The sequence below is a fragment of the Schistocerca serialis genome, chromosome 6 (assembly GCF_023864345.2).
Source record: "Schistocerca serialis cubense isolate TAMUIC-IGC-003099 chromosome 6, iqSchSeri2.2, whole genome shotgun sequence".
In the NCBI taxonomy this organism is placed as follows: domain Eukaryota; kingdom Metazoa; phylum Arthropoda; class Insecta; order Orthoptera; family Acrididae; genus Schistocerca; species Schistocerca serialis.
This window is the reverse complement of record NC_064643.1, coordinates 228,727,345-228,754,041: the sequence shown is the minus strand read 5'-3', so window position 1 is coordinate 228,754,041 and position 26,697 is coordinate 228,727,345. Positions and strand designations below refer to the sequence as shown.

The following is a 26,697-nucleotide window of genomic DNA, read 5'->3' as shown; positions in this document are numbered from 1 at the left end:
ATGAACTTTATTAGTCTGAGTTTGATTAGACCTGAGTTTCCCTGTGCTGTACACCGAGTTGTGTGTCTGTCCCTGAACACCCTCTTTAGCTTGTAGATTTCTTTACAGGGTGGAGTTCTGGAAGCTGTGTATGCAAAATTAGCCCATCAATTACGTCGATAGAGGTAAGCTCTTTTAATTATGACGTGTCTTTCTCACGCCCTCTCATGACATGACAACTGTTCAGGGTGACAATTTTACTTTCTTAAAAAAATAGTATAAGAAAATGTGTGTAACTCAACATGAATCAAACATAAATGTCAATATTGACAGTAATTAGTGTAAAGTACCACCTGAACACCCCCCCCCCCCCCTGCCACACACACACACACACACACACACACACACACACACACACACAAAATGAAAACAGCACAGATAAAAAAAAGTTACCAAAAGTCAAGAATTAAGCCAAGAGATTTTAACATCTAAGGGACTAAGGGCTAAAGTAGTAAGTCTGACTGGTACCAAAATCCAAAACAGGTACAAAAGATGATACTAAATGAGTGTTTTACACACTTTTACAAGGCAAAAAAAGGATAACAGGGTAATACATTTCACAGATTTCAAATTTTTCTGCAGTTTATTTTTTGTAAAATAAATTAAATGGTTATTGCTAGTGTACAATTTTTCTTAATGTTTCTATTTTCATGCATGGTATATGTATAATATTTTTTCAGCACACAAGTAAATATGAAGTTCCTTTATGCCTGGGATGAGAAACCATAAAAATAATGACAAACTGCAGAAAAATTGCCTGTAGTAATAACATAAAACCTATTTTGATTCTTTCACATACGTTGGCACATACATAAGGATGTGTAATTTGCCAAATAGTTAAATATCGCAAGTCACTGATATCAAATTCAAACATAAATTTCACACACATTCATAAATTGTGCCATTTACAGCTAACATATACAAAATGAACAAGGTCATCTATTTGATTGACACATTCATAATCATGTTGTAAGATATTCATATAAACACGCATTTCATTTCATTGGTGTAAAACACCTAGGATACTTTGACAGAATGGTTTTCTGCTAATGTGAGAGTAAGATGTGACTGTATTTGTTATAGGTTTCAGATTATCAGTACATTTTACATATCACATTAGTAAAAGTTATTCTGAGGATGCACAGCACCTCGCCATGGGTAACCCAGGACGCTACGTTTTACGTGGTGCTGGTGACTTCCCATACATTGCATCTAATGTTAAACCAGTAAACACAAGAATGGCTGCAAGCCACTGACGTGGCCACACAAGACGATTCCCAAAAAATAACACAGATGCCAAAACCGTGAAAAATTTTCGAGTTGTCGTTGCTACAGAGCAGGCTAGTGGGCCAAATTCAGTAACAGTTAGAAAGATGAAGAGCTGACCAAGGGCAGAAGAAAGTGCCAATGTGGCCAAATGCGATGCAGCTGCTGGATGACGTTGGCAAAACTGCAAAGCAGCCAGCCCGTCACCAGTTAGCAACACAGCTACACTCAGGAACATTGTTGACCTGGAATTGAAGGTTAATGATAACAACATGAGAATGTGAAATGTTTGATTACAAAATCCATTACATCCAATACAACAGTTTACAATTAATTCTGATTTCATACCACAGGTTCATTCCACGCATCATGTGCCCTGACTTTGTTCCATGCTCAGCTGCCATTCGCTCTTGTGCTGCTGCCGTAAGCCCATCCATTGTCAATGACAACAGTAACAGCACCTCTCCTAGCCCTCCACCTTCACTCTGGCTACAAAAGAGAAAAACCAATAGTATTAAGTCACACTACTGTAGAGCGAAATATGTGGAAAACTGTCACTGAATATTTATATTACGTTGAACTACAGCTGGTGTTAATTAATGAGATCTTTCTATTAACATTCCCCAGAACAGTAATAAGAACAGTTAATCATCCACAACATCCTAATTAGTAACATATTAAATATATTTGGAATATGGGGTGTAACTTCATATCCCTCAGTCACATTAAACGAGATTTAACTTTACCAGCATATAAACAGCTGATAGTGTTGTGTGTAAAGTTGGACAAATGCTTAGCTTGTGGGATTAGATAAAAACAGCAGCTGAGTGGTATAAGAATAAAAACAGTAGTTTTTTAATGGTCACTTTTCTGCTTATAAAGTAGTCTAAAATTGAGTGCGTAGGCTTCTACGGCCAGTTGTTCAAATGGATTATATTCAAAATTATCTAAATGTAATTCCCATAAATTATCATCAATGTGGGTAGAGTAACACTGGTCATAAGTGGTTTTTAGTACACTTTAGAAAAGTACCCTCTAGAGGTCACTTCTGTCAATTCGTATAAAGGATGTTTGATGTATGTCACAAGTGCCATTTCTGGTATTGCATGAGAACTAATACACTTGTAGATAGGCTCCAATCATTGTAAAGGCACTCTGGCCCACTGACTGGACAACGTGTCAGGTGGTGTATCAGAGTTAAAACAAAATAAACTAAAAGAGTTTGGAGCGGTCATCAAATGAATCCAGAAAAGTCACTGTGCCATTTAGCACTTCAGACTGGTGTGTTGCTAGCACATACTTACAGAGCTGTAAACAGATTCAAACCTTACTGTAGATGAGAAATGTTTATGTTAATCTCTATGCCATGTAACATACCTCTGTCTTTTGTTATTGTACTAAAATGTGTGTGTCTTGTTGTAGCAATCACATTGAGAGTAAGCTTTATATTGTGCCCTTTTTTTCTTGAACTTTCTGCAATAGGTTATGGGCCCAGACTGCAGATCAAGAAAAAACTGGGTACCATAATTTTGTATTTTGTGACACCAAAAATGCATTAGCATGTGTTGTGGAATACATGTAGTTCATATCGTGTATATGTGAACAATTGCTGCACATTCTCGTGTAGAATCTTTGCAGCTGCAAATTTGTACTTTGTGACACCAGAAACGCATTAGCGTATGTTGTGGGACATGTGTAGTTCATATTGAGTATATGTTCTCATGTGGAATTTTTTGCAGCTGTTAATTTGCACTTTTTTACGTGTATTTTCATGGTATTAAGAAACTATGTGGTTCTGGAAGCTGGACCACACGGAAGTCTACAGTACAAATATTATTATGTCCATCAGACCATGCATATGAAATGAATATTGGCGATGTAGCAAGACCAGCAGGTTTACCAATGGATGTGACATCAGCATAAAAAGATGCATTTAATGTTGACCTAAAAACATGGGACACAGCTGATCGTGTAGAGTGTCACATAATTGTCAGTACTGTCAAAGCAAAAGTCATGGCACTACTGATTGCATGTGAAAGTGTGCGAGATATGTGGGACATGCTACATGCCGTGTTTCAACAGAAAACAAAGCGAGCTGGACATTCTGTTCAATTAGAATTCTTCAATTTTCAGATGAGTTCAAGTGGTAACATGGTGACACATCTTGCATTATTTGAAAGTTTGGTTCTTCAAATGCAGCAGCTCACTGTGAAACCTGATGAGTTATCATTAGTGGTGTGATTACCTGACACACTGCCTAACAGTTATGAAAGTCTGCGACAGTCATGCTAGGCGAGATCTAAAGATCAACAGACACTAAAACACTTAATGGCTGTATTAACATCTGATGAAAGACGTCATGCTTATCAGAGGGAGGAATGGGATGAGCTAGTTGCATTGTTCACTACCAAAGCAAACATCCAAGAAACAAAAAATGCAGAGAACACAACTGACAAGAATGTTATTTCACCAAATAAATATGAAAAGTCAACAAACAAAAGGAAGCTGAAATTTTTTTGCGGTGAATTTGATCATATAAAAAAAGTGTCCAAATGTCAAACACAAACAAAAAACTCCATAATCAAAGTAAAACTGAACTACCTGGCTTTCATTGGTACAGTAGTGAGTGAAGAATTGGATGACAACTTGTGGATCACTGATTGTGGAGCTACTAATCACATGGCCAAGAAAATTGAGTTGTAGACATCATTTATTAAGTTTGCAAAACCACAGCAGATGTGCATGGACAATGATTCGACTATGAACACATTACGAAATGGGACTATTTATTTAAAGCTTTTGCTGATGGAGAACGGAAGTTATGCCACATCGATATTGTTCTGTATACTCCAGGAGGGCAAAGAAATCTTTTTTATGTATCATAGATAACACAGACAAGGTATTAGAGTTTTATTCACTGGAAGACAAGCCTGAGTTTTGGAACAATGGCATTTAAAAACATGTGGCATACACAGTGCCAACTTACTGAAGATGTTGATTTGTTTGACAAAACAAATAAATCCTTTTACTCCTGAGGTATATCTTACATCAAAGGAATCTCTGCAAATGGTATGAACGCTTTGGTCATCAGAACAAAGGCCATGTCTAACAATTCCTGAAGTAATGTGGTGCTGAAGTGAAGACTTTTGGGGAATAATTTTGTGAGGTATGGGTTACGGGGAAGCAGCATAGGAGCAGTTTTCAGTCACAACAGCAGTATGCCACGCAAATGGAGAAGTGATTCATGCTGCTTTGTGTGGACCTACGGAGTGCAAATCATTGGGAGAAGCTGAATATTTTCTCTGATTTACTTGTGATTTGTTAAGATTATGAACAGTATATTGTCTCAGGCAGAAGTTTCAGACTACAGAGAAGACTGCAGAAATGGTGAGCATTGTAAATAATTTTTGAGTTCAACTACCAAAACCATTTCTATGTGATAGCGGATGAGAATCCAATAATAATGAAATTAAAGATTTGACAAAATTCAATGGTATACAACTAACCATCACAAATCCTTACAATCCAGGGCAGAACGGATGTGCTGTGCTTACCAACAAAAATGTTGTGGAACTAGCTCAAACCACGTTGCTAGCTCAGGATCTGCCTAAGTTTTTGGGGACAGAAGCAGTAAACACGGCTGTTTGTGTGTTAAAGAGGACTACGACAAGTCATGTGAATGGAGTACACCCTAAAAGGTATTCACTGGAAAGACAATAAGAAAATACAGCTAAATAAACTCCAGTTTGGGGGGGGGGGGGGGGGGGGGAGTGTTTTTTTTCGTATTTTGAGGGAAAAGCGAAAGAAGTGTGATCCAAAAGGAAGGCACTGATGGCTTTTGAGTGTGGGTTGAATCAGAAAAACAGATTATTTGTTTTTGAGCCCGAGAAAACTGGAAGGGCAATGTTATTACTCTCACGTAAAACTGGCAATGAAGAATCAACAAGTCATCATGAAGGTGATGCAAGTTTGTTTAAAGAAACTAAGAAGCAAGTTCTAGTGAAAGAGAATTGAAGAAGTGGCAACAACTGAAGGAACCAGAGCATCTTACTGAAATGATGCTGGCTGAAATAAATGAGCCTATGAATTCTCCAGTGGCTATTATTCAGTACACCATGAACACTGGAGAAGAGCAGTGGAGAAAGAAAAATGCTACATGGACTTTGGAACCTTGCCATCAGATCATAAGCCCATTACAAACTGTTGGGTTTATAGAATTAAGCGTACAGCTGACTACAAAGCAAGACTGGTTGTTCATGGATTTGTTCAACAAGGAAGCATTGACTATACTGAAACATTTAGTCCTGTTGCTTGATATGATACAATTAGAGCAATGTTTAGTATTGCTCTTAGTAAGCAGCTGCAATTGGCACAGTTTGATGTAAAATATGCTAGGAAATTAGTGATGAGACTGAGTGTGTGTACAAGGTTCATTTAAGTTTATATGGATGAAAACAGATACCGAGGTGGTGGAACCAGTGGTTCATGGATGTCCTGATGAATCTTGTGGAAAGTAAGGCAAATCTGTACCTGCTCTATCAAGAAGATTATAACAACAAGTTACTGGTAGTTCTGTATGTCAATTACAGATTAATACTTGCAAGTAAGCAGCGAGACACTGAACTTTTCCTTAGGAAAATTCAAGATGAGTTTAAGATTACTGTTCAGCTAGTGAGATTATTCTTAAATATTAATATTATGTCATAAGACTGAATCAATAGAGATTAATCAAGAAAGTTATGCTACTAAAGACATTCTTTGACAGTTTAACAGGAGAGAGGCAAATCCTGTGTCACCTCCAGTTGAGCATGTCTACAGCCAGTTGAGTCGAACAAGAGTAGACCAACTAATGCTCCATATCAAGAAGCAGTTGGCTGCCTTAGGCATTTATCTGTTGGTATAAGGCCCAATATAGCATTTATGGTGAGCTGTGTGTCAAAATTTTTAAAGAATACTCAAGAAAATCATGGTCCTTGATAAAAACAATTATAAATTATATAAAAGATTCAGTATCATGGGGTATAAAGTATATCTCATGCAAATGGAAGACTGGAGATATATACTGATGCTGATTATTCCAGTAACGCAGCAACTATATCCTCAGTTAGCAGAGTGACTGCAGTATTTTGTGGAGTAGTAGTTACCTGGGCTACCAACACACAAAAATTATATGACCGTCAACAAATGAGTCAGAAAATGTGGCTGTCAGTGAATCGGTAAGAGAAGGAATATGGATATCAAAGCTATATTAAGAAATGTCATCGCTGGAGAGTGCTCCTGTTGTTCTTGTTAGTAACTGGTCAAAAATCCTGAATTTCATACGAAATCAAAGCATACTGATGTTCGCATGCACTACATATGTTAGAAAATTCGGGGAGGCCAGCTAGCCATTGAGCATGTACAGGGCAATAAGCAAGCTGTAGATATTCTCACCAAACCAGTGGCACATGTCTAGCTTCTCCCCTCCCTCTCCCACTCCCTGATATGTGTAGCAGCATTTATATGGGTGCATGATCTCGCAGAACAATCAATGTTTTTTTTTTTTTTTTTTTTTTTTTTTTTTTTTTGGGGGGGGGGGGGTTAAGGGCGCTCAACTACTGAGGTCATTACCGCCCAGTCACAATTGTTAGAGCACATAGAATCTAGCAAAACTCAAGGGGAGGTGGGGGACACCAGAAAGTCCTTACAAAGATGCAGATAAAATAAGTAAAAGAGTTAGATGTCTTTGGACAAGCCAGTCAAAGTTATAAAACGAAGAACACGAGCAGCTGCTCGAGCGTCATCAGCTAAAATATCTGGTAAAGTAGATGGCAGGGACAGGACAACATGAGATTGACTAAAGCGGGGTCACGACAATAAAACATGGCGCACTGTTAATGCTTGACCACAAGGGCACTGCGGGGCTGGGTCACCGGAGAGCAGGTAGCGGTGGCTAAACCGGAGATGCCCAATCCGCAACCTGGTCAGAAGGACCTCTTCTCGCCGAGATGGTCGGGAGGAGGTTGTCCAAGCACTTGTGAACGGTTTTACTGCCCGGAGCTTGTTTCCTTGAAGGGATGACCAAGTATCCCACCACAATGACACAAGCCTCTTGCAAACAACCCCACTAACGTGAGATGACGGGACACAATGGGAGGCTGGCCAAGGCAGGAGGACTGCAGCCTTGGCTGCAGCATCAGCAGCCTCATTCCCAGGCACTCCTACACGTCCGGGAACCCACAGAAAGCTGACAGGAGAGCCATCATCAGCGAAAGAATGGAGGGACTGCTGGATCCGTTGCACCAAGGGATGGACCGGATAGGGAGCTCCAAGGCTCTGAAGAGCACTGAGTGAATCAGAGCAGAGCATGGCGGTGGCGGCGGGCATACTGAACGGCCTGATGGAGAGCAAAAAGCTCGCCGTAAAGCTGGAACATTGGTCGAGGAGCCGGTATTTAAAGGTGACGGCCCCGACGACAAAGGCACAGCCAACACCATCATCAGTTTTGGAGCCATCGGTGTAAATAAAGGTGTGACCGGCAAGTCGAGCACGAAGTTCGACAAACCGTGAGCAATACACTGCAGCTGGAGTACCCTCCTTCGGGAGCGAGCTGAGGTCGAGATAAATATGAACCGGAGCCTGGAGCCAAGGTGGTGTCGGGCTCTCACCCTCTCTGAAGGCAGTAGGGAGGGCAAAATCCAATTGTCGAAGCAGGCGACGGAAGCGGACTCCAGGGGGCAGCAGGGCAGACACATACAACCCGTACTGACGGTCGAGAGAATCGGCGAAGGAGGACTGATAAGAGGGGTGGTCGGGCATTGACAACAGCCGGCAGGCATACCGACACAGCAGTACATCGCGCCGGTAGGTCAATGGTAATTCGGCAGCTTCAGCATAAAGACTCTCGACGGGACTAGTGTAGAAGGCTCCGGTCGCAAGACGTAACCCCCGATGGTGGATGGAGTTGAGACGGCGTAAGAGGGATGGCCGAGCAGACGAGTAGACGAAGCTCCCATAATCCAGCTTCGATCGGACTATGGACCGATACAAGCGAAGCAGGACAGTGCGATCTGCTCCCCAAGATGAACCACTAAGAACTCTGAGGACATTAAGGGAACGTGTACAACGGGCAGCCAAATAAGAGACATGCGGAGACCAACAAAGTTTCCTGTCCAATGTGAGCCCTAGAAACTTAGTTGTTTCCATGAATGGGAGAACAACGGGACCGAGATGTAAGGATGGCGGAAGGAACGCTTTATATCGCCAAAAGTTGATACAAACCGTCTTCTCTTCAGAGAACCGGAAGCCATTTGCCACGCTCCATGAGTATAGGCTGTCTAGACAACGCTGAAGGCAGTGCTCCAGGAGGCATGTTCTCTGGGCACTGCAGTAGATCGCGAAGTCATCGACAAAGAGAGAGCCTGAGACATTAGGTGGAATGCAATCCATAATTGGATTGATCGCGATGGCAAAAAGGGCTACGCTCAAGACAGAACCCTGAGGCACTCCGTTCTCCTGGAGGAAGACGTCGGACAATACGGAACCCACACGTACCCTAAACTTTCGATCTGTTAACAAGGAATCAATAAAAAGGGGCAGGCGACCGCGTAGACCCCACCTGTGCATAGTGCGGAGGATACCTCCTCTCCAACAGGTATCATAAGCCTTCTCCAAATTGAAGAACACAGCAACCGTTTGACGCTTTCGCAAAAAGTTGTTCATGATGAATGTCGACAAGGTAACAAGGTGGTCAACAGCGGAGCGGCGGTGACGAAAGCCGCATTGGACATTGGTAAGTAGCTGTCGAGATTCAAGAATCCAGACTAACCGAGCATTAACCATGCGCTCCATCACCTTACAGACACAGCTTGTAAGAGAAATGGGGTGGTAACTAGAAGGACGGTGTCTATCCTTCCCGGGTTTGGGTATAGGAACAACGACGGCGTCACACCAACGCATGGGGACCTGACCTTCGGTCCAGACGCAATTGTAGGTACGAAGAAGGAAGCTTTTGCCCGGCAGAGAAAGGTGTGCCAGCATCTGAACATGAATGGCATCTGGCCCCGGAGCAGAGGACTGGGACAGTGCAAGCGCACGTTCGAGTTCCCACATAGTAAAGGGGGCATTGTAAGTTTCCAGATTCAGCGAGTGGAAGGAAGGTCGCCGAGCCTCTTCTGCCTCTTTCCTGGGAAGGAAGGCAGGGTGGTAATGGGCGGAGCTTGAAACCTCCGCGAAAAAGCGGCCGACGGTGTTGGAGACAGCCACAGGATCAACAAGGACCTCATTACTTGAGGTCAGGCCAGGTACCGAGGAGTGGGCCTTAATGCCCGACAGCCGGCGCAGGCCACCCCAACGACAGAAGAGGGAGTAAAACTGTTAAAGGAGCTGGTGAAAGAGGCCCAACAAGCTTTTTTGCTGTCTCTGATGACTCTACGGCATTGCGCTCGGAGTCGTTTGTATCCAATACAATTCGCCAACGTAGGATGGCGGCGAAAGGTGCGTAAAGCACGTCGTCGAGCACGGATAGCGTCTCTACAAGCCTCATTCCACCAGGCGACAGAAACGCGATGTGAAGAAGAGGTAGTATGAGGAATGGAACGTTCGGCAGCATTGATGATAACAGCCGTGAGGTATTCGACCTGACTATCACAACTGAGAAAATCGTGGTCCGGAAAGGTCGCTAGGGAGGAGTAAAGTCCCCAGTCAGCTTTCGGTATGTTCCAGCTCGAAGGACGTGGGGATGGGGTGTGGTGCAGGAGACGAATGACACAGGGGAAGTGGTCGCTCGAATAGGTGTCAGAAAGGACATACCACTCGAACCGACGGGCAAAAGTGGTAGAACAGATCGAAAGGTCCAAGTGGGAGTAGGTATGAGTAGAGTCCGAGAGGAAAGGCGGGGCGCCAGTATTGAGGCAGACAAGATTGAGATGGTTGAAGACATCTACCAAGAGGGAGCCTCTTTGACAGGATGCAGAGGAGCCCCAAAGGGGATGATGGGCATTGAAGTCGCCAAACAATAAAAACGGCGGAGGAAGCTGAACAATCAGGTGCATCATGTCAGCCCGACTAACTGCGGATGACGATGGAGTGTAGACGGTACAAACGGAAAAAGTAAAAGCAGAAAGAGTAATACGGACAGCTATTGCTTGGAGTGGGGTGGTCAATGGGATGGGATGGTAATAGACATCGTCCCGAATGAGCAACATGACCCCACCATGAGCTGGAATACCGTCCACAGGGGTGAGGTCATACCGCTCCGAGGTATAGTGGGTACAGGCAATACAGTCAGTTGGGCGCAACTTGGTTTCCTGGAGACCAAGGACGAGCGGACAGTGCAGGCGGAGGAGCAGTTGTAATTCCTCCCGATTAGATCGAATACCTCGTATGTTCCAATGTAACAAGGCCATCGCTAGTCAGAAAAAAGGGGGGAACGAGACGGGGGAAGAGCTGGTCACCTCGACGGCCACGGCGGGCCAGGTTTCGGGGGAACAACGCTACAACCGGTGGGAGGCGGATCCTGTTCCATCGAGTCGTCGCCAGCTGCGGCTGCTGTCCCGGGTTGCGTAGGAGGGGTAGCATCATTTGCCGACGAGAGGCCAGCTGAGCGCCTGGCAGCAGAGTGTCCCGGCGAAACTGAGGACGGCCGGGAGCAGCGACTCACGGATGGAGCGTCAGACGAAACGCTCCGGGTTGGAGAGGGGGATAGAGACTTCTTCTTGGAGGCCTTCTTGGAAGTCCGAGGAGGCACAGGGATGGTGGGCTGGACACAAAGAAGGTCCTCACGCGCGGGTTCGGTTTTGGAACGCTGGACCTCGGAAGCCGGGGTCCGGAACGTTTCCCCAATGGACGCCTGAGAAGAGGATCGCTTCTCAGGCGGCGGGTGGGGGGGGGGGGGGGAGGGGGGGGGAGGGAAGTGTGGCCCCTGGGGCAGAGGGGCAGAGGGGGCGGGGGCCGCGGGGGAGGAGGATTTGGAAGGGACGGATTTGGGATGGGGAAGGCATATACCCCGGATGGGGGGAGGAGGTGGAGGGGGACAGGATAGGGGTGAGGATATTGTGGAAGGAGTGGACACGACTGAGGCAAACGAAGTTGTCAACGTCACGGGATGGAGGCGGTCATACTTCTTCCTGGCCTCAGAAAAAGAGAGACAATCCAAAGTTTTGAGTTCTTGAATCTTCTTCTCCTTCTGATACGCGGGGCAGTCTAAAGATCTAGATGAGTGGATGCCAGGGCAATTAACGCACCGAGGTGATGGGGTGCATGTATGTTCCTCACGAAGAGGACATCCACAATTGCCACAAAGGGGCTCAGCCTCACACCGTGACGACATGTGCCCAAAGCGCAAACACCGAAAGCAGCGCATAGGAGGCGGGACATAAGGTCGCACGTCGCACCGGTAGCACATCACCTTTACCTTCTCTGGGAGAACGTCCCCCTCAAAGGCGAGGATAAAGGCCCCGGTGTCGATGCGACGGTCTTTGGGGCCACGCTGGACTCGCCGGACAAAATGCACGCCTCGGCGCTCCAAGTTGGCCCTGAACTCCTCATCAGATTGCAGCAGGAGGTCCCAATGAAAAATAACCCCGTGCGTCCTATTCAGTGCCAGATGAGGGACAATAGACACTGGGATGTCCCCTAGTCAGTCGCACGCCTGGAGCGCCGCCGGCTGTGTGGCGGAGGCGGTCTTTATAAGAACGGACCCCGAACGCATTTTACTGAGAGCCTTGATTTCCCCGAAGATGTCCTCGATGTGCTGGACAAAGAACATGAGCTTGGAGGTGGCGAACGTCCCCCCATCGGTCCAAGAACAGACTAAATAGCGGGGGAAGTACTTCGCCCCAAGCCAGCGGGCCTGTCCTTCCTCCCAGGGAGTGGCCAAGGGGGAAAGGGCAGGAGAACCAGAACCAGAGACAGTACCTTTCTTTTTAAAAGACTCGGCCGCAGAGCGACCTGATACATGTTAACGTTTCATCTGCGAAACTTCCGCCCCGATACCACCCACTCCTACCAGGGGCTCTCCCCACGGGCGCCACCCAGCCTCAGCAAGGGCCACCTGGCAGGATGACCGTTGCCGGGAGTCCCGATGCCCCAAGGAGACGGGCATCTACTCCTTGGCCGAAGTGGGGAGGGTGCAGCTCAGGTATCCGCAGTACGATCCCTGTGTTGTCAGGGGGCTACAACCTAGAGGGTACATGATGACCCCACCACAACGGGCTAGCTACCGTGCTGGATTTCGGGTGCCATGGAAGGTCCATCATGATCGTAGGTGCAGATGGGGACGCACTATGGGCGTAACTTGTGCAACCCATCAGGCGTTTAGGCCCAATTTGAGGAATAGTGGGTGTGGTTACAATGCCGTTACAATGCTGAGTGCCAAGGTCTTAGTGCACTGAGGACCAGTGATACACCACGTAAGGCGTCCTTTCCCAAAAGGCTCGTACTTCTGTAGAATTTTGAAAAATGGAGGTCAAACCCCAAGGGGGACCATTACATGGAAGGCCGAAACGGTTGAAACTCCTTTTAGTCGCCTCTTACGACAGGCAGGAATACCTCGGGCCTATTCTTCCCCGGACCCGCAGGGGGGGGGGGGGGGGGGGGGGGGGGGTGGCAATCAATGGTGGACTTCTGAAAATCCTCGCCAGTTAGTACCTGGCAAAGTGAACTGAAAAACAAGACAAGATGTCAGCATCACCAATTGTGTACATCTGAGAAGTGTTGAATGGACACAGTAACAGGGTACATTGCAGTATTCTTTCAAGTGGAGTGCTGTCATGTGCTACACATCTGTACACAACACTGAATGAAAAGACTATTTAGAATAACAACAGAAGCAGGGAAACAGGACAGACAGCTTGGAACGTAGGAGATGAGATACTGGCAAAGATAAAGCTGCGAGAACAGATTCTGGGTCATGCTTGGGTAGGTCAGTTGTTGGAGTAATTGCCAACAAAAGGCAAAGGTCCTGGGTTCAAGTCCTGGTCCTGGTCCTGGTCCAGCACAAAGTTACTGCTACAAAGTTTCAGGACATACAGTACATTCCACCTTTGCTGCTCGTGGTACTTTGGTCACAGTATCAGTAAAAGTACATTCTTTAGTAATATTGTCAACTGATTTTATTCTTCAGGACTACTATAAATGATTCACTCATTTCAAAGCTCTAGTATTACATATACAAATGTGATTGATGCATGAACGGAACCGCCAAATCACCGATTTTCCATGTTCTACGAGTTCCCTTCTGGTCACACAACACACATCCCAGCAATAATAAAGTTCATTCTATATCTTATGTACCAACATCCTGTCTATGGTCACCACAGAAGCAGTGATGTGGTCTCTGGGCTGTTTCAGCCAGTAGGGATATGTAAACATAGCCCACATAGGACGGCCTGGTGGGCCAAGAGAACAGAGCCATATCATCTTCTTCATTATGCTCAATCAACAATGCAGAAGGTTGTTGTTTAGGTGATAAAAAACAACTATGCTCCAATGAGGTGATGCCTCATCTAGTTCCAAGAGGAAATTCTTGTAACCAGCAGTCAGTTGTGGAAGCAACCACAACTTATCATGGGAAGAGGCACATGTTGCAGTCCTCTCACAAAAGAAAAACAGCCCATATTGCACAGAAAACATTAAGCTTCAGTGAATATCGCTTTTGCCCCACATTCTAGCATTGTAGCAAATAACATTTCCAGATACACTGAAGAGCCAAAGAAACTGGTACACCTGCCTAATATCTTGTACAGCACACACAAGCACGCTAAAGTGCCACAACACAACTTGGCATGGACTCTACTAATGTCTGAAGTAGTGCTGGAGGGTACTGACACTATGAATCATGCGGGGCTGTCCATAAGTTCGTAAGAGTATGAGGGGATGGAGATCTCTTCAGAACAGCACATTGCAAGGCATCCCAGATGTGCTCAATAATGTTCATGTGTGGGGAGTTTAGTGACCAGTGGATGTGTCTAAACTTAGAGGAGTGTTTCTGGAGCCACTCTGTAGCAATTCTGGTCATGTGGGGTGTCACACTGTCCTGCTGGAACTGCCCAAGTCCATCAGAATGCACAATGGACGTGAATGGATGCAGGTGATCAGACAGGATGCTTACGTACGTGTAACCTGTCCGTGTCGTATCTCGGCACATCAAGGGTCCTATATCACTCCAACTGCACAAGCCCCACACCATTACAGATCTTCCACCAGCGTGAACAGTCCACTGCTGAAATGCAGGGTCCATGGCTTCATGAGGTTGTCTCCATACCCGTTCATGTCCATCCACTTGATACCATTTGAAACGAGACTAATCCAACCAGACAACATGTTTTCAGTCATCAGTCCATTGTCGGTGTTGATAGGCCCAGGCGAGGCATAAAGCTTTGCATCATGCAGTCATCAAGGATACACGAGTGGGCCTTTGGCTCCGAAAGCCCATATCAATGATGTTGTGGCGAATCGTTTGCATGCTGACACTTGATGATGGCCCAGCATTGAAATCTGCAGCAATTTGTGGAATGGTTGCACTTCTGTCACATTGAACAATTCTCTTCAGTCGTCTTTGGTCCAGTTCTTGCAGGATCTTTTTCCGGCTGCAGCGATGTCTGAGATTTGATGTTTTATTGGACTCCTGATATTCATGGTACACTCATTAAATGGTCAATGGGAAAATCCCCACTTCATCGTTACCTCAAAGATGTTGTGTACCATCGCATGTGTGCAGACCGTAACACTACATTCGAACTCACTCAAATCTTGATAATCTGCCATTGTAGCAGCAATAACCAACCTATCAACTGCACCAGACACTTGTTGTCTTATATAGGCATTGCCAACCGCAGTGCCATATTCTGCTTGTTTACATCTCTCTGTATTTTGAATATGCATGCCTGTACCAGTTTCTTTGGGGCTTCAGTATATATGATTTAGCTCTAGACAGTACGGCAGCAGTATGACAGGAACAGTCTTCTTGCAGAATTTTGTCAGTGAAATAAAAAGGAGAAGACTGCTGCTCCTTAATTAATGGCAAAATATAAGATTCCCTTGTGTCTAAGTATTTTAAAATTTTCTTCTATATATTTCTATGTGATGGTCTAACGATTTGCCTCTATAGTCACATAAGAACCTACATGCACCACAAGAAAATGACAGCACTTTTGTTTTAGCATTACTCCTTGCAAACTGACTTTGTCAACATTTATTGACAATGTAATGCCTATGAATCCACATTTTGTATAATTAAGCACTGGCTGCTTTAATTCTGTTGCATGTTTTTGTCAAAAAATGCTGGAGTATGCCCTTTCTGCAAAGTGTCTTCTTGTTTGCACATGATGGCCAAATTATTTTGGCACCTTTTAAAACCAAACCCTACGTACACAAAGGTGAAAGAAATCATGGGATACCTCCTAATATCGTGTCGGGCCTCCTTTTTCCCAGTGTAGTGTAGCAACTCGACGTGGCATGGACTCAACAAGTTGTTGGAAGTTTTTTGCAGAAACACTGAACAATGTTGCCTCTATAGCCATCTATAATTATGGAAGTGTTGGCAGCGCAGTATTTTATGCACGAACTGACCTCTCGATTATGCCCTATGAATCCAGAATGAGATTTTCACTCTACAGCGGAGTGTGCGCTGATATGAAACTTCCTGACAGATTAAAACTGCGTGCCGGACCGAGACTCGAACTCGGGACCTTTGCCTTTCGCGGGCAAGTGCTCTACCAACTGAGCTATCCAAGCACGACTCACGCCCCGTCCTCACAGCTTTACTTCTGCCAGTACCTCACCTCCTACCTTCCAAACTTTACAGAAGCTCTCCTGCAAACCTTGCAGAACTAGCACTCCTGAAAGAAAGGATATTGCGGAGACATGGCTTAGCCACAGCCTGGGGGATGTTTCCAGCATGAGATTTTCACTCTGCAGTGGAGTACAACTCAAAAACAACTGCAACAAAAAAGATCCTCTGCAACATAATCGTAAAGCAACCCCCCCCCTTCCCACCCACCCATCTAAATCCACAATCATTACCCACTACCTGCCCCCCCTCCCCCCACAAACACACACACATATACCAAACCCCTCAACTAACCACCCTTGGCCTGTACATCTTACTCATTCCCATAAAAAAAATGTGAATAATACAATAATCCCCAGGGACGCTCTTCTGCCAGTGATACTCATCTAAATGAGATTGCGGGTTAGAAGAGCGCCTCTTCCCCCTCCCTGTGACTGATTTAACCACCTCCCAAAACCCCTCTATTGTATTAGTACATGCTCTAGTTTTGTAGTTTTTAAACTTTAAACTATGGTTTACAACTAAATGATCATACCCCTGTATCTGTATGACGAAAAAGCATCTGACACTACAGTACTCCCCTCCTCTATATACTGTTCAATTAACCCCACCAATTCCCTCTTAGTACACCCCTCCAAAACCCTGAAAACACAATCAGCATACCCACTCCCCAAAATAATAGCCCCCCCCCCACACCCATAAACCAAGCGGAGACTTCCCCTCTCATGCTTCCTCTTCTCAAACTGCAATTCGTCTATCTCAACCACCATCCCCAGCCCACCCAACTTATCCCTATACTCCACATACTAAGAACACACTTCCCTACAAAGCGAAAACACCGTCCTCTCACTCACTCCAGTCCCATGCACACAAAAACTGATAGAGGACCTATAAAAAAAATAGTAAGTCATCAAAATAATCTCTCTCATGGCCAACCTACATTTCTCGAAGTAGGTACCACGTCTAATAGAGCACCAAATGTTTTCCTTTTGACACCACCACACGTACCTGTCCCTGGTCCGGGACGGCGGAACTTACGCCACCTCATATTTTCTCTGCAGGCACTAAATTTGACAATCTCTACTATCAATCCAAACATCTGGAGAAACTTAATCAATGACATCATGTCCTCCACCATCTCTGCTCGCAACCTCGCACTACTGAACTTCATAGTCACATCCATACATAACAAAAGAAGTCACACAAAAAATTAAATGTCTTACTACACCACAAACAGCAAACCAATAACACCTGCCAAAAAAAAAAAAAAAAAAAAAAACTGATAGATAACTCACTCAAACCAATTTCAATCCTTCAGTTACAGACACTGCCAACCAAAGCTCAAATGAACCCAATGCACCACATAACACTTAGGCCAAGCACTTACAAACCACCAGAGGGCACCATCAACCAAAACAAGACGACATCTACAAACACAACCAACTCATAAACTAAACTGCGCACCCTAATAATGTCACACACCACAACATCCTTTTGTCACGGATCAAAGCAGACAGGTGGGTTCAGAAGCCTCCATTGACCCAAATCGGCAGCCATTTGACTAGTGTATGTGCTGACACTGACACTTCATCTAGTACATACTGTGTTTAGGCACTGCTTATTGCAGCTTGGTGTCATTTGCCTGAAGTCCTGTAGCCTTTTATTGCTTGCACTTTTGACAATCTCTGGTTCTGGACTTTACTGGTTCTGTTCCCCAAACATACTTTCTCTTTGCTCATGACGACTTGCCAATGTCTCAGGTATTCTTTTTCCTGCTCAAGGGACTTGTATATTTTTCTGTATTTAATCCAATAAATTATTACGGTAAGGAAAGACGCCCCTAACCATATAGAGATGCTGAGTGACAGATAGGCAGAACAAAAAGACTCTCACAATTAAAGATTTCGTCCATTGAGGCCTTTGTCAACAAAACACACAAACACACACACACACACACACACACACACACACACACACACACGACTGCAGGCTCAGGCATCTGAAACCACACTGCGAGCAGCAGCACCAGTGCATGATGGGAGTGGCGACTGGGTGGGGGTGAGGAGGAGGCTGGGGCAGGGAGGGGAAAGGATAGTATCGTGGGGGTGGCGGACAGTGAAGTGCTGCAGGTTAGGTGGAGGGCGGGAGGTGGGGAGAAGTAGTGGAGAAGGAGAGAGCCTTTGACAGGATAGGTGATGTTAGTGACCAGTTTGGAGTAGGTGGTGGTGGGAGGATGTATGGGATAGGTCTTGCATCTATGTCTATTACAGGGGTATGAGCCATGAGGTAAGGGATTGTGCAAGGAAGGATGAGTATATTGCGTAGGGTCAGTGGACGGTGGAATACCACTGTGGGAGGGATGGGAAGGATAGTGGGCACGACTTTTCTCATTTCAGGGCATGATGAGAGGTAATCAGAACCCTGGCGGAGAATGTAATTCAGTTGCTCCAGTCCTGAGTGACACTGAGTTATGAGGGGAATGCTCCTCTGTGGCTGGACGGTGATACATTAGGGGGTGGTGGGAGACTGGAAAGATAAGGCATGGGAGATCTGTTTTTGTACAAGGTTGGGAGGATAATTACGGTCAGTGAAGGCTTCAGTGAGACCCTCGGTATATTTCGAGAGGGACTGCTGGTCACTGCAGATGCGACTAACATGGGTGGCTAGGCTGAACGGAAGTGACTTCTTGGTGTGGAATGGGTGGCAGCTGTTGAAGTGGAGGTATTGCTGGTAGTTAGTAAGTTTGATATGGATGGGAGTACTGATGTAGCCATCTTTGAGGTGGGAGTCAACATCTGGGAAGGTGGCTTGTTGGGTTGAGTAGGACAGGTGAAGAATATGAGAGAGAAGTTGTTGAGGTTCTGGAGAAATGTGGATAGGTGTCCTCACTTCTATCCAGATAGCAAAGATGTCATCAACGAATCAGGTGAGCAGTCGAGGATTCTCGCTTTTTAGGAAGCATTCCTCTAGATGGCCCATGAATAGGTTGGCATAGAATGGTGCCATGCAGGTGCCCAAAGCTGTACCACTGACTGGTTTATACGTACAACCACTGTGTTGCGTTCTTTGTAGGCACAACAATCAAAAAGCTGTCTGTCCGCATGAATGGCCACCAACAAACTGTAGCCAAGAAACAGGTGGATCACCCTGTAGCTTAACATGCTGCCAAATATGATAACCTTCATTTCAATGACTGATTCACGGCCTGTGCCGTATAGATCCTTCCCACCAACACCAGCTTTCCTGAATTGTGCAGGTGGGAACTTTCCTTACAATACATCCTACATGCCCATAACCCTCCTGGCCTCCCTCAACCTTCATCAGTCACTGTCCTCACCCATCCAGCCTCTTCCCTGTTCTCATTCTAGCACTACACAGCCGTCATTCTACCACCATGCCCAGTCTTTTTATTTCTCTCGTTTTCCACTACTTCCTCCCCCCCATCCCTGCCCTCCATCTAACCCGCAGCACTTCACTTCACTGTCCACCACCACCACGATACTATCCTTCCCCCTCCCTGTCTCAGCCTCTTCTTTCCCCCACCCAGTTGCCATTCCCATCATGCACTGGTGCTGCTGCTCACAGTGTGGTTTCAGTTGCCTGAGACTGCAGTCACATGCGTGTGTGTGTGTGTGTGTGTGTGTGTGTGTGTGTGTGTGTGTGTGTGTGTGTGTGTGTGTTTGTTTGAGCCTTAATGGCCAAAAGCTTTAATTGTGAGAGTCTTTTTGTTGTGCCTATCTGTGACTCAGCATCTCCGCTATATGGTTAGTGGCAACTTTCTTTCTCATTATATGGTTACATTGCATCCTGCATTTTCCTTTGTTTAATTCAATAAATTACTTTGTGATTATAGCTCAACATTCAACACATACACATTATACTTTTGTCACACTTCAGACATAGATATTATATGAATACATTTGCTGCAGTGGGGATAGCTGAATCGATTTTAAATCTAAGGTACTCACAGCTGGCACTGACAGCTTGACCTTATTATCAGCCTAGCCTGAATTTCTTAGCAGATGACACTCAATTTACAACATTGGCTGTTTTTGTGTATGAAAACATATGTGACACCTGGAGTTAACAACACAAGAAACGAAACTCAGTACAGTGATGACAGCACAGAGTGGCAACAATAATGTCAGTTTAGACTGCACTATAATCTTGGCTTAGGTAGGTAGTGACCAGAAACAGATTAATATTGATCCTAAGCCATGCATTGCCTTGCAACTTTTGCTGATTCTAATATTCCCATTTCTCACCACACCAATTGTCTTCCTGGCATGCACAATTAGTACATACAATATAAACAATCTACTTCTACTATGAACTGACATCTGTTTACTGTACAGGGATGTCTTTTCTTTGACTGGTGTGAAGAAGCTGTTCACATGTTGTCCAACAATGTTTGACATGAAACATCCAAAAGACTTGCTGACTAAAAGTAAACAATCAAAGCTCAGTCACTCACTCAAACATTGTGTTCACAAATTTCATCAAAAAAATCTCCAGGGATGCAGAACAAGTAAGGGCTATACATTAACAGGCAGAAGCAGCCACTATGGGCGATTTCTGTAAAGTAACCAATAGCTTTCAAAAACGTTTAACTTTCCCAGCATATAAGGAGAAAAACTCACTCAAAGAAAAAAAGGGGCACTGTCCTTCCTTTTACACTAGCCAGTAATTGTTTTTAATCATTGCTTTGTACTAAGTATTTCTGTAAATTTACTGATTTCAGAGCATATAGTGTAACAGATTAAAAAAATTCTTTAGCATGAATGTTAATGTTAACCAGAATCTACATCCCCCAAGTCTAAATATTCTAGTGGATTATAGGAATGGCCATGGGATTTTTAAAATTAGTTTTTGAATATCTTGAGATTTCGTGTTCCCTGCCCGATGTGTACTGGCAACCTATGTGTTTGACCAGAATTACAACCTCATTCTGGGCTCTAAGCAGGGCTACAACATACGGAAAATGCTTTTACTTCTAGCACAGTGGTTGGGAATTTAATAGTTTTTCTTAAATTTATTGCTATTACCAACCAGAAATATCAAAAAGCTGTAAGTATAATGGCACCTGTGTGTAAGAGGCCCAACATTACAATGTCACAAATTTCCAGCAAACCGGTTGCAAATAGAATTTAAAATTCTTTAATTATATTCTAACTAAAGTTCAGTCTTGATCACAACACTTATGTCTCAATAACATAGGTGACCGGTTTTGGTTATTTTTATATAACCATCTTAAGACCCATGGCTTCCTTAGAGGATGGTAGGCGGAGCTCTCCTCAGCTGCTACGAAGTCAACTGATCAGACTTTGTAGCAGCTGAGGAGAGCTCCACCTACCATCCTCGAAGGAAGCCACGGGTCTGAAGATGGTTATATAAATATAAACGAAACCGATCACCTATGTCATTGAGACAAAAGTGTTGTGATCAAGACTGAACTTTAGTTAGAATATAATACTCTATTGATCACTGTTTCCAAAAATGTTTACCAAAATTCTTTAACTAGTTTTCAACACCAACTAGGGGTGCCTCCTTCAGAAGAAACTGTTGCCTTACATGTGGTTAAAAGGAAATTTGAGTGACATCACTCTAGTCAAAACATTAAAACCACAATTAAAACATTTTCCACCTGAATACATAGTAGGTATAGTCAAAAATTTAAAACAATATGTAGATATGGCACTAAGGGCACTACAGTGGTATAGGACACGAGTGAGTAACAGTGACAGAATTTTGAATTCTATTTGCAACCGGTTGGCTGGAAATATGTGACACTGTAATCAATTACGGTTGCTGATCACAGCCATGTTCAAAACGTTAAGACTCAACATTACTGAAGAGGCTTCTGCAGTATGGTTAACTATCACCTTTAGTAAAATAAATACTTTTTTGATATTAGCTGCAAGGGTCTGAATGGACATACCACATGGCTATTTTAAGTGAAGAAATGCAAAGTGTGTTAGGAATCTCACCTGCAGATCAACACAAGCAGACACATTTCTATGTGGACATTGAGCAGAACTCATCTTTTTGTCAACAAAGTGCTCGACCTACCTCAGCTTATCAATCTGGGTGCCTAGTAATTTTAGAGACAATTTTTCATTTAGTGTGTGCCTCTTTTCTCTATGTCTGGAACCCTTCAAGTCATTTTGATTTGCTCGAAATTCCATAATGAGTTTTTGTAAGATTAAGACTATTTGCTGTGAAGCAGTTGTAAGCCTGTTCCCGCAAATGTCCTGGCTGTGTCTAATACATATGTATTTGGGTCCTTTGGTGTTATTGCATTTTTATTTTATTATTTTATGATCTACACCAGGGGTAATCAACTACTGAGGAATCACACTGCCTTAAGATAATGGAAAAGGTCATAGAAAAAAGATTGCGGAAAACTCTAGAACATCAATTAGAGGAACAACAGCATGGACCAGAAGTAATACGGGAACAATAGATCTCATTTTCTCCTTCTGTCAGTTAATGGAGCAATACTGGGAAAAAGGAAAGGACTAGATAGTAGTATTCGTGGATTTGGAAAAAGCATATGACAGTGTACCAAGGGATAAAATATGGGAATGCTTGAGAAAACATCATGTTCCTGATTCATTAATTAAAAAAGTCCAGATGCTGTATGATGGTTGTGAGAGCAGTCTACAAGTAGGAGGTGGAAGATCAAAATGGTTTAAGACAAAGAGAGGTGTTCAGCAAGGCAGTTCGCTCTTCCCTTTACTCTTCAGTACACTTATGGACACAATTATGAAAGAAATCAAGAAAGAAGAAAATGAAGATCTCACTGATTTTGTTTTTGCTGATGACATTGCCATTTGGGGAGAGACATAAATGGAGGTTTAGAGGAGGCTAGATTACTGGAACACAAAATTTAATAAATTCAAGTTAACTGTGAGTAAGAATAAGACAGTGGCTATGAAGAAGAGCAGGACACCCACACTTTGTAATGTCATACTCGAGGGGGAGAAGGTTGAATGCGTGAAAAGCTTCAATTATCTGGGTTGCATCACATCATGTGATGGAAGTTCCAAACTAGAAGCCTTAAACAGAATAACAAAAGGATCTAGCTTCTTCCACCAAGTATGAAATCTAATCTGGGACAAGAAAGTCTCTCTAAGAGACAAATAGACCATGTATAAAACTTATCTCCTGCCAATTATGATGTATAGTCTAGCGACCTGTGTCATAAATAAGAGAAAAGAGAGTCAAATACAAGAATGTGAAATGAAGTTCCTCAGGTCAGCTCTACAAAAAACTAGGAGAGACAAAGTCAGGAATGATTATGTAAGGAGAGACCTGCAGGTGACATTGACTACAGAGGAGAGGGTGAGGGCTCTGAGATTGGAGTAGTTTGGTCATGTAAAATGAATGCACCGGCTCTGACTCTACGCCAGATGGAGGTACCAGGAAGGAGACCAATTGGGAGGTGTAGAAAGAGATGGATAGACCAAGTTAAGGAAGATATCAAGAGGAGAGGAGTAACATGGGATGTAGTGGAGAGGGAAAAGCTATACCAGGACAGAAACCAATGGAGGCATATCGTTCACCAAGTTCCTACTCAGCTTGCATGAAAGAAATCCTGATGATGATGAGTTCCATCACCAAAGAGCCTGGGTAAAATTCTTTTCTAGGCAGAAAAAATATTTTGTAATGCAAAGTGAGCAGTTTTTAAAAGGTTATTGTTATGGAGATGGTTCAATATGCTAAGCTACCACCCCAAACATAGAGAGAGAGAGAGAGAGAGAGAGAGAGAGAGAGAGAGAGAGTCAAAGACTTAAGGCCTATAGGTCACTTGGTTATCTCCAGTTTTCTAAATCAGTATTAGTACTGCATATTTCAATCTTTTAATCAACTAATCACAAAGATAGCTCATGAGAACAATATCAAATCAGAATAAGAGTAGGGCCTACAGCATTTTGGCTGAGATACCATCACAACCAGAAGAAACCAGCTGATTTGGCAAAACTGATTTTATCACTGCTACCGTCATCAAGCAGATGAATGCCATTTGTTTCATGCCTAATAATCCTCCAAATTGCTTTTAATTTGTTCTTCAAATTTTTATTTATAATGCACTGTTGGGGCTTTTTTTATGGCACGGTGGACTACTTCAATATTGCTTGTACTCTGCCTTTAAGTTTTGATCAGAGCTACCTGCGTAAAATAAAATCTCTCTCCTCATGGCACAGATTCCTTCGATACCATATGTTACTCACCTTTTATTTCAGCTTTTACTGGGATTGTTCTTAATCCACTTGTAAAGAAAAACTGGATTAATACTGTTATAAGATACATACTGAAGGCTGTAATACAGCCATTCTGCTTTGACCATAATGAGTGGAGGCTGTGATGACAGACTGATCTGTAGCATAGCTTGGAAGATTATAGTTTGGTTGCAAACTAGCCAAATCAGTGAATATGCCACAACAACAAGCTATCTTCAGAAAATAAAGGCTGTAGTGGCAGATGATCTACAGCATAGGCTGATGTCTAGGTTAGGTTGGAAAGTGATAACTTAGTTGCGAGGTGGCATAGGTCGTGTCACAAAAATTAACTTTTTTTATGATGCTTGTAGCGCTTTATCTGTAGCATAGCACAAGTCTACGTTAGAATGAAGGTGACAGTTTGGTTGTTAGCAAAACCAATAAAAGTCACACTGTGGACTCACCACACCCTGAATTTTTTTGTAGTTTATTTGTGCAAGTGCAATACATAACTAATATGCAGCAAAATACTCATCAGAGATTTGTACATAGATCTTTACTGAACTGATCTTACAGTTTTAGTCTTCATTGCAAAAACTGTATTAAACATGATGAGGGCATTTAATATGATGTGAACATGGACATCAGGTTACATGACATTCAAGCGCATTACCACAACCTTTATTTTGTATTACAGTAGTATTTGTTGGCTTCACCACCTCTCAACCTAGTATCACTTTCCAGTCCTACCTAGACCTTGTGTTACTAAAGAGAACTATCTGTCACCACAATGAAGATTTCAGTGAGGGGAGGGGGTTCCACTGTCACACTATTGCTGCAAAGCAATGAATGTGCAATGACAATCTTAATCTCATTATTTAAAAAAAAAAAACAAAAAACTCACAACCATTCCTAAATGCCACAGACACTCTCCTGCAGACGCAGCACATTTGGAAAGAAAAAAAAAATGATATTATGAAAATGTGGTTAAGTCATGGTTACCAGACTGATTGCATAATTTCAGTCTGTAGTTCTGTGTGCACTTTTTGAAACTTCCTAGCAGACTACAGCTGAGTGCTGGGCAGTGACTAGAACCTCGCCTTGGTCAGCATTGCTCACACAAGGCAACATTCTGTGTTTAAGCCTCAGCTAAGTGCAGTTTTAATCTGCCACAAAGTTTCAAATATTATTTTCCTGCTAATACATAAAGGACTTAAGATACTGTATTTGTTATTTTGACTCACCTACTCTTTGCTGCACTGTCTTTGTACATGAAAGCCGCAACACCAATGACAATCAACAACACAAATAAATATTTACGTGGTGGATATGTCTTCCTTCCCAGCAACACACCAAGAACCATTACAGGAATGGGTTTCCCTGATTTTCCAACGACCTGTGATGAATAAAAATAACGTTAAACTGCTGGATAATGGGTGAATACTCATAGGCAAGTCACTATGAGAGAGTTGCATACAAATCAAGTTAACTTTTACCAACAAAAAGCTTCTCATTAGATTATGATCAAGAACTGACCCCTGGCTAATAATAGCGGAATAGTTAATCCAACAAAAGTTATGTACAGGAGCAGCGTACTCATTACTTTACAGAAATTGAAAACGTCGTAAACGGATGAAAATGAATAGGCAATGCATCATAGTAACGCAATACTTGGCAAAAGTATTTCCTGTGGAAATATGTTATATGCCAATGTGGACTCTCCAATGTAGGCCTACTCCCTAAGACCTACACACAAAATCCTACTCCTACAGCGATATAATGTAATCAAGGGCTCTGTGGCATCATAATGATTCTCTTAAAAAGAGTAAGACTACAAATTACTAGCATCACGAACAGCCACATATTAACAATATGGGATCTGTCACGACATATGGCACTTCTGGCAAGTAAACTCAGTCAAGCAATACATGAAGTAATTGTGTGATTACAGACCTGTGTCGGGTAGTTAACCCACTGCAATGCCATATTGCTGCAAACCATTGCTAGTAAATATGTCAAAGCACTGCAGGCGTAATATATCGTCCGGGTATGGTCTTCTCCCTGGTTTTTCATTATTGTTGCCAATAAAATGTTGGCAAAGCCATAATTCACAACACACTGCACGAAAACGAGCGACAAGGCAAAGGTGAACTTTTCTTTTTCGTCGCCTTCACCGTAAGTTCCTCTAGTAATTTTTTCCTGTATAATACCATAGTAAAAATAACACACGAAAATCCCTAAAGAATATAAAATAAGCTTTGTGTTCCTACTGAGTCCCAGGCTAAAGATCGTCATTTCTAGCTGTTGATGTCCACTGCCCCAACAGCACCGTCGTATCAACAATAAACATTCCCACCAAAACAACTTTCACAGCAGACACTCATTTCACTCCCACGAACC

General features: G+C 43.5%; 1 protein-coding gene and 1 non-coding gene across 2 annotated transcripts; both read right to left on the bottom strand.

Moving 5' to 3' along the window:
• Positions 1–645: 645 nt before the first annotated feature.
• On the bottom strand, positions 646–26,697 carry LOC126483687 (solute carrier family 35 member B1 homolog). The gene is made up of 4 exons (XM_050106771.1): positions 26,251–26,697; positions 25,542–25,693; positions 1,654–1,794; positions 646–1,550 (listed from the first exon to the last, which is right to left on the bottom strand). The coding sequence occupies exons 1-4, from the start codon at positions 26,590–26,592 to the stop codon at positions 1,211–1,213; spliced, it is 975 nt and encodes a 324-aa protein (XP_049962728.1). The 5' UTR covers positions 26,593–26,697; the 3' UTR covers positions 646–1,210.
• On the bottom strand, positions 15,944–16,020 carry Trnas-cga (transfer RNA serine (anticodon CGA)). Its single transcript has one exon. It is a non-coding gene; the product is annotated as a tRNA-Ser (tRNA).

What these genes read in the sequence shown, in the direction of transcription:
- LOC126483687 (XM_050106771.1), bottom strand. Translation starts at nt 26,592, where the DNA reads ATGACGATCTTTAGCCTGGGACTCAGTAGGAACACAAAGCTTATTTTA. An exon ending in GGGTTAACTACCCGACACAG is followed by an intron (nt 25,694 to 26,250) that starts GTCTGTAATCAC and finishes TATTCATCACAG; the next exon opens with GTCGTTGGAAAATCAGGGAA. An exon ending in GACAGTGCAGCAAAGAGTAG is followed by an intron (nt 1,795 to 25,541) that starts GTGAGTCAAAAT and finishes TCTCTTTTGTAG; the next exon opens with CCAGAGTGAAGGTGGAGGGC.